The sequence below is a fragment of the Schistocerca cancellata genome, chromosome 3, assembly GCF_023864275.1.
Source record: "Schistocerca cancellata isolate TAMUIC-IGC-003103 chromosome 3, iqSchCanc2.1, whole genome shotgun sequence".
NCBI lineage: Eukaryota > Metazoa > Arthropoda > Insecta > Orthoptera > Acrididae > Schistocerca > Schistocerca cancellata.
The window spans coordinates 132676550-132688879 of NC_064628.1; the positions used below are offsets into that span (position 1 = coordinate 132676550).

At 42.2% G+C, this 12330-nt stretch overlaps 1 protein-coding gene across 2 annotated transcripts in view; it reads right to left on the minus strand.

Annotated features, from left to right (window-relative positions):
- LOC126174754 (7-methylguanosine phosphate-specific 5'-nucleotidase) overlaps positions 1-8733 on the minus strand; it is a 73582-nt gene extending 64849 nt beyond the window's left edge. The window contains exons 1-2 of one of the 2 annotated variants that reach the window (XM_049921081.1): positions 8552-8733; positions 8357-8418 (exon numbers count right to left, since the gene is read on the minus strand). In XM_049921081.1, the coding sequence (XP_049777038.1) occupies positions 8357-8398 (42 nt within the window). In that variant the 5' untranslated portion in view covers positions 8399-8418; positions 8552-8733. Of the gene's footprint in view, positions 1-8356; positions 8419-8546 lie in introns of both variants that reach the window. The other variant, XM_049921080.1, reaches the window with a different exon arrangement.
- Positions 8734-12330: the final 3597 nt, after the last annotated feature.

Here is a 12330-nt window from a genome sequence, read left to right on the forward strand (position 1 = left end):
AGGGAGCTAGAGAATCAACGGGAAATGGTCACTATCACAAAGGTCGTCATGTGGCGACCAGTGTAATGAAGGGAGGAGGGAGAGAGAAGAAAGAGAAAGATCAATGGCAGAAAAGGTACCATGACCGGCACTGAGATGGGTAGGGGAGCCATCATTAAGAAGGCACAAGTCGTGGTCTGCAATAAACTGTTCTATGAGAAGACCTCGTCTAGATGGAAATGCACTGCCCCACAAGGGATGATGAGCATTAAAATCCCCGAGAAGGAGGAAGGGAGGAGGAAGTTGCTGAAGAAGGGCAGTTAAGGCAGCAGGTGTAAGAGTCCTGTCAGGTGGGAGATAAAGATTGCAAACCATGACCTCAGCATCCAGGCGGACCCTAACAGCAACCGCTTCCAATGTAGTTTGAAGAAGAATCCATGTGCTAGCAACGTCTGTATGGACCAATGTACAAACACCAGCAGAAGCCCGCAGGGGGCCGACCCGATTTCGACAGAAAACACGGATCCCACAGAGGGGCGGTTGTTGATCATCAGTAAAATGAGATTTCCGTAGAACCACACAAGCTGCAGAGTAAGACGAAATAAGGGATTTCAACTGCAGAAGGTGACGGTAATATCCATTACAATTCCATTGGATAACCACAGAAAGATGATGCAAATGGGGGTTGAACAGGTTCAAGCCAGTCTTGCTGCCGGGTCACCATCCGTCACCGACAAGGAGGGGGCAACGTCCATGAACAGCAGGTCAGAATCTGGTTGTGAAGCCGAGGATGGGACCTCTGGTGACACCAGAGGCTCCTTGTGCCGTTATGTTTCTTCTTCTTTTCTGTTTGAGATAGAGGAGGGCTGTGTGGCATAAAGGAGCCAGCTGCAGCAAGATCGGGAACAGAAAGAGATCGGGCGACCTGGGGGCGACAGACTGTGGTTCTCACGGTTGTCGTGTGGCAGCAGACCTTTGGCCTGGAAGGTGCTGGGAAGGGGTATCCCGGGAGGGACGCCCTTAACCGGCAGATGCCGAAGAAGTGGGACACTTCTCCAGCTGGGGAGGGGGAGCAGCGCCTGGAGGAAAAGGTGTGGGAGCCGCAGGGGAGGGGGAGAGGAGAGAGGTCCAGGACTGGGGTAAGGAAGAGGGAAGATGGGGTGAAGATATAACTAAAGCATAACTAGATGTCATGGACACAGGGTGAAGACGTGTATACTTCTTACGAGCCTCAGTGTAGGTTAAATGATCAAGACTTATACTCCTGTATCTTCTTTTCCTTCTTATATGCTGGGCAATATAGTGAACGTGGAGAATGATTGCCACGACAATTAACAAAAACAGGAGGGGGAGCACAGGAACTCCCCTCATGGAGTGGACATCCACAGTCACCACAGAGAGGGGCCTGCAAACAGCGGGAAGACGTGTCCAAAATGCAAGCATTAAAACACCTCATAGGAGGTGGGATGTACGGCTTCACATCACATCAATAAACCATAATCTTTACTTTCTCAGGTAGGGTGTCCCCTTCAAAGGTCAGGATAAAGGCACCAGTATCAATGCGATTGTCCTTCGGACCCTTCTGAACACGCCTAACAAAGTGAACACCCCGCCGCCCGAGATTGTCCCGAAGTTCCTCATCAGTTTGAAGGATGAGGTCCCTGTGAAAAATCACACCTTGAACTATATTTAGAGACTGGTGGGGGGTAATGGACACAGCAATTGTGCCAAGATGGTTACAGGCACGAAGGGCCGCAGACTTGGCAGCTGAAGCAGTTTTGATCAACAATGAACTCTACCGCATCTTGCTCAGAGAGTCCACTTCGCCAAACTTGTCTTCAATGTGTTCCACAAAGAATAAAGGTTTGGTATTGGTGAAAGTATCCCCATCAGTCCTTGTGCAAACCAGATGACAGGGGAAAGGTTTCGCCCCTAGCCAACGGGCCTGACCCTCCTCCCAAGGGGGTAGCCATGGAAGGGAAGGCCGAAGGGGCAGGAGAAGCAGCACTAAAAGTATCAGTTCCACTCACAGAGATGACCGCAGAAGAATGGCCACAGTTCTGGACCCATATGCATTTCATTTGTATAGTGTCCGCCCTGATACCACCCACTCCAATCTGGGGCTCTCCTCATGGGTGCCACCCAGCCACAGCAAGGGTCATCTGACACAGTGGCCATTGCCGGGAGTTCCGCCCAGGATGACAAGCAACCACTCCTAGGGTTACATGAGGAGGTCACAGCTCAGGTATCAGAAGTGTGATCCCTGTGTGTTCAGGGGGCTCAGCTAAAAGGGTAAATAACGACCCCACCACATGGGCTGGCTATAGTGCTGGCTAAGCACCTTAGCATCAGACAACAATGTGAAAGAAAAGGTGGAATGAACTAGGAGTTAGTCCCTCTTCTAACTATAATCTATCGTACATCCCTCAAACAAAAACTGCGCCCAGTTCTTCAAAAAAAGCACAGGTCGCTCACAAAACTATCATCCAATATCGTTGACATTGATCTGTTGTAGAATCTTAGGACATATTCTGAGCTCAAACACAATGAGGTATCGTGAACAGAATGATCTACTCAATGCCAACCAGCACAGATTTCAAGAACATAATTGCGTGAAATTCAACTCACGCTTTCCTAACTTGACATTTGAAAGCCATGGATCAAGGTAATCAGTAGATGCAGTGCTCCTCATTCTCCCAAAATCATGTAATTCAGTACCACACATACACTTATTATCAAAAGTACAATTTTATGGGGTATCTGGTAACATTTGTGAATAGATCTGAGGACTTTTCCATAGGGAGGACTCAGCATGATATCTTGGATGGAGAGTCATTGTCAGATGTAGAAGTAACTTCAGGTGTGCTCCTGGGAAGTGTGTTGGGACACTTGCTGTTCATGATGTATAATAATGACCTTGCAAACAATGTTAATAGTAAACTTGGGCTTTTTGCAGATGGTGCCATTATGTATAATGAAATACTACCCAAAAGAAGCTGCACAAACATTCAGTCAGATCTTGATAAGATTTCAGAGTGGTGCAGAGGCTGGCAACTTGTTCTAAATGTTCAGAAATGTAAAATTGTGCACTTCACACAACGGAAAAATGTAGTATCCTACGACTACAGTATCAATGGCTCACTGTTACAATTGGCCAACTCTTACAAATACCTGGGTATAATAATTTGTAGGGATATGAAATGGAATGATCACACAGGTTCAGTCATGGGTAAGGCAGGTGGTAGGCTTTGGTTTTTGGTAGAATACTGGGGAAGTGTAATTAATCTACAAAGGAGATTACTTACAAATCTCACTCTCGACCAGTTCTAGTACACTGTTCACATGCGTGGGACCCATACCAGATAGGAGTAACAGGGGATATTCAACTCATAAAGAGAAGGGCATCTTGTCAGAGAGATATTGCAGAGACTGAACTGGAACTCTCTTGAAGATAGATGTAAACTATTCCGAGAAAGTCTGTTAACGAAGTTTCAAGAACCCGCTTTAAATGATTACTCTAGGAATATGCTATAACCCTCTACACATTGCTCAATAGGGATTGTGAAGATAAGATTAGAATAATTAATGCAAGCACAGAGACATTCAAACAATCACTCTTCATGGACTCCATATGTGAACAGAACAGGAAGAAACCCTAATAACTGACACAGTGGGACAAACCCTCTGCCATGCACCTCACAGTGGTTTGTGGAGTGTATATGTAGTTGTGCCTCAGTTCCATGATAGAGTCATGAAGAGCCGCAGCCTTTACTTTCTGTTGCAGGTACAAAAATATTTATAGGAATGTGCTGATTGCTGCAAAAAAGTAAATGACAAAATAATATACAATGCAGAGAATAAAGGCAAAGCAGTCCAAGATGTCATAAGAAAGGAAGATGGAGATACAAACAAAGGCATAACAACATACTGATAGCAGAAGGGGACAAAGTAATAAATGATCCACACTACCTGGTAAACTACATGTATGAAAATTCTTCAAGTATTACAGAGATGTTACAGCAAAACTCACAAAAACAATTATGAGACCTGTAAATAATGTTTTTGCTACCAATAACAACGCATGAAATCAGTAAAACTGTACAAAAACTAAAAAAATGGAAAGTCAGCAGGCTTACATGAAGTATTAATGTGTGTGCTGGAATAATGGATAAAGAGCATACAAGCTCCCTTAAAAAGCATAATGAAAGATTCCTTCACATCTGAGTATTTTCCACAGTACAGTATTTAAATTTTAAAACATGCGAGAGTGGTACCGCTGCTAAAGAAAGGTAATGGGATTACAGAAGTGTCCGATTCCACCCGTCTGCTTTGACCCAAGTGTCACCAATATGGCAAAAACAACCATTCTCAACATCCCCAATTTCTGACGATACCAAAACACACAGAGCTATGTCGACACATTGGAATAGGACACTTTTTGGCCTATACAGGTCAATTACAAGTGACAATACCAAAACACACCTATGACAACATACATTGGAATCGGACACTTTCCTTGACCTAAATAGGTCAACAACAGCTCATGATACCAAAATGCACCTACAACTAAAACAATGGAATCGGATACTTCCCTTAAGTTACATAAATCAACCAGAAGTGACAATACCAAAACATAACACCTACACCAGCGATAAATAACATGATACCAAAAACACATGAAAAACCCCACAAAACATCACAACTCGCGAACAACAGACCCAAAAAAACGACTACTTACCGCGCATAAATTCTGGCACTACACATGTCAGCCACCACAGCCCCAAACACAGTGCCCCCCCTCCCCCACACAAAAAAAACTCCCAACCCACCCACCACCTACCAACCCCAACTGCCCCTCCCAACACTCACCTTCCTCCTCCCCCCCCCCTTTCCTCCAAATAAAAATCAGAAAATACAGAAACTCAAGTACATACTACAACCAAAAAAAGACCCTCCACAACATAATCACATCTCATCTAGATGAGATTGCAGGTCAGAAGAGTGCCTCTTCCCCCTCCCTGTGATTAATTTGACCACCCCGCAAAACCCCTCTATTGTATTAGTACACGCCCCAGTCTCTTAATTCTTGATTGATCCTCTATAAGATGAAAAAGCTTCTGACACTATTGTACTCCCCTCCTCTATATACTCTTAAATCAACCCCACTAATTCCCTCTTCGCACTCCCCTCCAAAACCCTGAAAACACAATCTGCATACCCACCCCCACGAAATAATGGCCCCCCACACCTATAAACCAGCTGGAGATTTACAGCTCCCATATTTCCTCTTCCCAAATTGCGACTCATCTATCTCGACCACCACACCCGACCCACCCAACTTACCCCTATACTTAACATATTCTGAACAAACTTCCCTACAAAAATAAAACGAATCTAAAACTGTCCTCTCACTCACACCAGTTCCACGCATACAAAAACTTTTGGAGGATCTATAACAAAAATAAGTCATCTAAACAATCTCTCTCACGGCCAACCTAGACTTCTTGAAGCAGGTACTGCATCTAATGGAGCACCGAAGGTTATCACTTCGGCACCGCCACATGTAACAATCCCTGGTCCGAGGCACCGGAACTCTGGCCAACCGCATATTTTCTATACAGACACTGCACTTGACTATTTCGACCAGCAGTCCAAACATCTGCCAAAATTTTATGAGGGACATCATGTCCTCCCCCATCTCAGCACACAACCACGAACTGTTAAATTTCACTGTCATATCCATACCTAATAAAAGAAGCCAGAAATAAATTAAAGACCTTACCGGACAACGAACAGCAAACCAATAACATCAATAGATACCGCAATCATAATAAATTAGGTAACTCACTGAAACTAGATTCTGTTCTTCAATCACAGTCAATACAAATTAATTCACAACTGCGACCAACGACGCTCAAATGAACCCAATACACCTCATAACATGTGGATCATACAGACAGCACAAGAGGACACCACCAACTGCACCAAGACGACATCTACAAACACAACAAACTCAAACTAAACTCCGCGCTGTAACACAACAAGATGACGTCTACAAAAACAACCAACTCAAACTAAACTCCATGCTCTCATGATGTCACACAGCACAACACCCTTACATCACAGGTCAAAGCCGGGTGGGATCGGACACCTCTGCTGACCCCAAGAAACAGAGAAAATTAGTGGCCCTTTTTCCTAATGTCACCATTCTTAAAAACAACAAAATCAGTTTTGAAAGGCAGATTAATGAGTTACTAGAATAAATACAACATTTTAAGTGCATCACAATTTGGTTTTCAGAGTGGCATCAGCAAGGTATCAGCCATCGTAGAATTCACTAAAGTGGTACTTTATGTTCTTCACAAATACAAATGTGTTACAGGAATAGTTTTAGATCTTTCTAATGTTTATTAAAGCCAAATTATCAATTCAGCAGCTGCTCAGGATAGCATTTTAGGATGAATACTGTTCATGGTGTACATTAATGACCTTCTCACTAGTGTTAGTCATGAAGGATGACAGCAATATCACAGTCACTGAGAAAACAAGTGAATGTGTTGCAGAGAAAATAAATCAAAACCTCCAGGAAGGTTACAGTCACTGAGAAAACAAGTGAATGCGTTGCAGAGAAAATAAATCAAAACCTCCAGGAAGGTTACAATTGGTCAATAAAGAGTAAAATGGCTCTGAAGAAAAAGAAAAAAAAGCCCTGATTTCAGTTTGAGGAAAAATAGAGAGGGCAGCACTATAGGCAGTGCAACAAATGCAAACTTTATAGGAATGGTTAATGATTCTCAGTTGAAGATCCTTGCAAACAGAATGTCATCAGCATGTTACACCCTTCCAGTCCTGTCATCAGTATCAGCCAGTTTTAGTTACATACTAGTCATATGTATACACAATTCTTAACTATGGAATTCTTTTCTGGGGATCAAATGCACAAAATGTGAACACAGTTTTCAAGATGCAGAAGAGGGCCATAAGAATAAATAACCAAAAAATAAGGGCTGAGATCATTGTAACTGGGGAATTAAACTGCACCATGTGAATACATTTACCACACAGTTTTACACTTAAAAAATAACATTGGTAATTACTGCTAAAACAGTAATGTCCACGATCATGGAACAAGATCTAGACTGAACTTACATTTATCAAGAAAGAATAAACATAAAACTCAAAACATAATTCTCTACCAAGGAATAAAACTGTAAGTTAGCAAATAAAATTAAAGAAATTACTCAAACTTATTTAAAAAGACAGTTAAAAATACACATTAACCCAGAAAAGTTATACACTGACAGACTGCTTATACAACACAGAATAGGGATCTGGAAAAAATTTAACCCAATAATAATAATAATAATAATAATGTAACATCTACTGTCCCACATAAAACTAAACTACATTAGTTCCTTTCTTTTCATTTTCTGGAAAAATGTACCACCGAAGCTATGCAATGTTTAATACTAACACTTTATCCTCTTCATGAGCTCAATACATCACTCGTTACAGTTTTTCAGCCAGCAAATAGGAAGCTGCAGTGCGCAAGATGGTCCTGTTATCAGTTGATAGTGTATGTAGTGTTACAAAACAATGTGTTTATAGTGTGTGCAATGACTGGTCGTGAGAAATGAATGAACAGTGTTGCTTTACCCTTTTATCATTATCAAATAACTTATTTGTAAAACAGTATTGTACACTAGGATTAAACTGAATAAGGTCGCACCACTTTACAGAGTGGACTTACACCGGGAGGGTGGAGGCTCTAATCTTCACCCAGCCATCCTGATTTGTGTGTTCGATGGTCTTCTTAAATTATTTCAAGTAAATGCTAGGACGTTTCCTGCTATAAGCCATAGCCAACTACGTTACTGATCTTTGTCATTCTATACATGTACGTCTGTATATGTGAGTTACTTTGTTTTTGTCATTCTTAAATGGTAATACTGTGACACGCCTAATATCCTCGTAAAAGAGATATAAAGATAAACAAAACTACTATAACTACTACTACATATATTTCGACGAGTGGAATTTGTCCGCCTTGGGCCAAAGCAGGACTGCCTTGGGCCAAAGCAGAACTGTGGTATCAGCTGATTCAATCTGTGGTATCAGCTAATTCAATGATTGTTCACATGTGTCACAAACCAAACAAGAAGTCATGAATGTCTGATCTTCAGTCAATTCTGTTTTTGTATGTGCAGCTACAATGATATACTGATGAAACCGAAACAATATGCTACTAAAGCTTACAAAAAACACTGAGGAATTAAAAAATTTTGTCATGGAAACTTAATCCGTAATATAAAATTGTTAACTAAGTGGCTGGTGTATTTGAAAGATGAATGTAACAACCTTAATTAGAGAAACTTACGTCTTCGATCCTTATCTTCTTCCCAGCCTTTATGTCTTTCATTTTACACCAAAACGGCAATTCTGCAAAATACGGTTCATGACGACAATTACTCGAACATTTTTACTGCCACTGAGTTACTATACTCATGCTTTTCACAGCCGGAAAAGTAATGAACAGTCCATAAAAAAAAGTTAAGTAGCATACACACTTTACCAACAGTCTTGATTCACGGCTTAAGACATCAGTTGGACAATGATTATAACTACGTTAATCCCACAGAAAATAAACAATAAATAAACGACTCATAGACGCCAATCTATTTGCTGCCTTTGTCACTTTCAAGTCGCCAGCGACATTCTGTACGTTGCCAAAAACAGCTGTGCCGCTACTCCAAAGATAGCAAAAGTGATCGCCAGTCAGTACAAGTATAGGAATAGTCACGACTGGTTTTAAGTTACGGAATGAATTTATATAATGAATATAATGACCAGAAATATTTTATAACGCTCAGCTGTGAAGTAATCCGAGTGTGAGTACTCAGCAGCATTCGGAAATACGGAAGCGTCCTCAGTCCTCTTCGTCAAAGGATCTTTGTAGTCCGAAAGTAGAAGGTATTTTATTTATTTATCCATCCATGGACACGATATATTATTTGTAGGTAGCCCAAATTTACATAAAAATCTTATTAAATTCACTTTCAGGGCAAAGAACATGTAAAAACATACAAACATGCAAAATTAGACACACAGCGCCCGGTCGTTGGACGAAAGCGCAGGTCACACCCATCTACAAGAAGGGCAGCAGAAATGGTTCACAAAACTACCGTCTATTGTCCTTGACATCCGTTTCTGTAGAATCTTAGAACATATCTCCTCCATGTCAACAAGCATCGATTCCGAAAACATCGAATATTTGGAACCCAACTCATGTCTTTCTCACGTGGCATTCTGAAAGCCACGGATCAAGGCAGTTAGGTAGATATAGTGTTTCTTGATTTCCGAAAGGCATTTGACTCAGTACTACACAAATGCTTATTAATGAATGCAGTATCAAGTGAAATGTCTAACTGGAATGAGGATTTCTTGGTTGGATGGACACAGCATATTATTTGTAACTACAAAAAATAGATCCAATGTCTCTAAGCACTATGGGACTTAACATTTGAGGTCATCAGTCTCCGAGACTTAGAACTAGCCGGCCGTGGTGGCCGAGCGGTTCTAGGCGCTATAGTCCGGAACCGCGCGACTGCTATGGTCGGCAGGTTCGAAACCTGCCTCGGGCATGGATGTGTGTGATGTCCTTAGGTTAGTTAGGTTTAACTAGTTCTAAGTTCTAGGGGACTGATGACCTCCGCTGTTCAGTCCCCTAGTAAAAAAAGAAAAAGAACTACCTAAACCTAACTAACCTAGGGACATCACACACGTCCATGCCCGAGGCAGGATTCGAACCTGCGACCTTAGCATCAGCACGGTTCCTGACTGAAGCGTCTAGAACCGCTTGGCCACATTGGCCGGCTTGTGAGGACGGTAATTGACTGAAGCAGAAGTATTTTGAGGAGTGTCCCAGGGAATTGTGTTGGGACCTTTGTTGTTCATGTTGTATATTAACTGTGTGGCGGGAGTGTGACGGCATACAGAACCCCAATTTAGTCTTCTTTCAGTAGATATGTTTCGATGGTTTAGTCAGGCACCAAGATGCATTACTGTTGCGTTATCACACCCCTCGTAACAGCTCTGACTGATATATGAAGTGAACAACTACAGTGAGATGCACTGTATACTGTATGTGTCTGGTAATGTAAGTAAATGTAGCGTAAACACTACAGTACATTTTGAAGACCAGAATCTATATTTTACAAAAACACTTCGGATGAATGGTTATCTAGCTGTTAAGATTAATTCAGTGTTACAATAATTTTCCTTTTGCCATCAGGCTCGCAACACTAATGGGGGCCCAAGTGACTTTTGGGTTCTAATCGCTCATGGTGCACAGTTGGCAAGTATCATACTGTGATTGTAGAGTAAATTTTGTGTCATATAATAACTAGAGAACGCTGTCCCAGCACCAACCCAGCCAATCTAGCTCTTGCTTTCCACTTAGTTATTCACTTTTGTGGCTCTAACAGGCTAACTGCATGCAGTTCTACATCATATATAGTCTAGAACGCGCACTGTTTTCTTTGGACATCATGTGCTAAAACTACCTTGTGATGGAACAAGAAATGCACTTTCTTTAAATGTTGTTGGAAATCCTACCATAACATTTCCCAACAAATGTACATGGCAACAGTTATGAAACATTTCTATAATTTGGCAGGATTGCCAACAACATCAAAGATATGGAACTTCTGATTTCATCACAAGGTGATTTTTACAAAAAATATACGGAAAATATTTTGCATTCAAGAGTAAACACAAAATAAAATATATCTGTTTGAATATAGTTGTCCTGGAAGAATCATAAAGTACGGAAATGAAATGACGTAGGTCATGTTCTTCTTTTATTCATGTGAAGAACAGCCAACTTATGAGGGAACTCTCATATTACCTGATGTGTCAGTATTTCTTGGTTATAGAGGTGGCCTTAAGAGTTTCACATTCGAGAACTGAAGACCCAAATGATGGTAATTTCCTTAGAATTTAAGAGATCTCGAGCCACTATGATCCAGTTCATGAAAAACCCATTAGGAAGGTCAGGGATGGACAAGAAGCTGGAAACACTTATGAAAAGTCTCCCAGAAATAGAGAACAGAAATCACTGTCATTTAACACGTTTATTAACACACAATTTCAAAGGACTGTGAACAAAACTGATGTGATGCTTGAATCGTAAAAGGAAACTAAATGCTTCTGTATATTCAACAGAAAGTTGTCTTCTTCATGAAGTGTTCAGATCCAAACAACAAAATTTGTCAGTTCCTAGGAGGAAACTCAAACGAATTTGGAACAAAACGACAAGTAAAGTCACTGGCCTTGAGCTATAGTCCAAATCCAGCGTGGGATACAAAAATTTGACTAAGTTCAGAGGCCACCATTGACAACATTTCCAACTCCAAAAGTGTCATGCTAAGCAGGACATCCTCAGAAGCGCGACATCTAAGACAGATGGCGAAGTCGGTGAGCAGCGGACAGGGCAGTAGCAGTGGTGCTGACTTCAGAGATGAACATCAGTCTTCAGCAGGTAGATGAACTGCCACTTGTGGCCAGAATACAGTCTTAAATCCTGGCTGCATGGATGACTACAACTTGCCTATTCACGGGTTCCCTTGTTGGTGGATGCATGACATAGCCCAATTGGTGCACCTTGCCTGTGTCGACTGCTGGCTTGGTGTGGCCACTAGGACTGCCCTTAGCTACTGATAGTGCAGAGTGTTTAACTGCTTTGATTCACAGATGCTCAGTTGTTGGCACATTGCAGATAGCATGCCATAGCATCACTCCTACCCCCCCCCCCCCAACCCTCAGGATTAAGGTTGTTGGTTGGTTGTTTCGGGGAAGTAGACCAGACAGCGAGGTCATCGGTCTCATCGGATTAGGGAAGGATGGGGAAGGAAGTCGGCCGTGCCCTTTGAAAGGAACCATCCCGGCATTTGCCTGGAGCGATTTAGGGAAATCACGGAAAACCTAAATCAGGATGGCCGGACGCGGGATTGAACCGTCGTCCTCCCGAATGCGAGTCCAGTGTCTAACCACTGCGCCACCTCGCTCGGTGATTAAGGTGTCGAGAAAGAGGCAGGCACCAGAGTCCTCGAAAATGCCCATACCCTCGAAACCTAAGGGTGAAAATGGCCAGCTGCAGATCAGTATCCATCTGCATGGCTGATTGGTGCTCTGGGACCTGTTGGCATGCCTCCTCCCAGGATGAGTCTGGTTCGCCAGCCACAAGTGGTGAATGAGGTCCTGGAACATGCACTAGAGGTAGATTGTAACTTAATGGTGTGGCACATCCTCTCTGATGAAACTGGTTAATGTAGTATCCATGCATGGATGCAT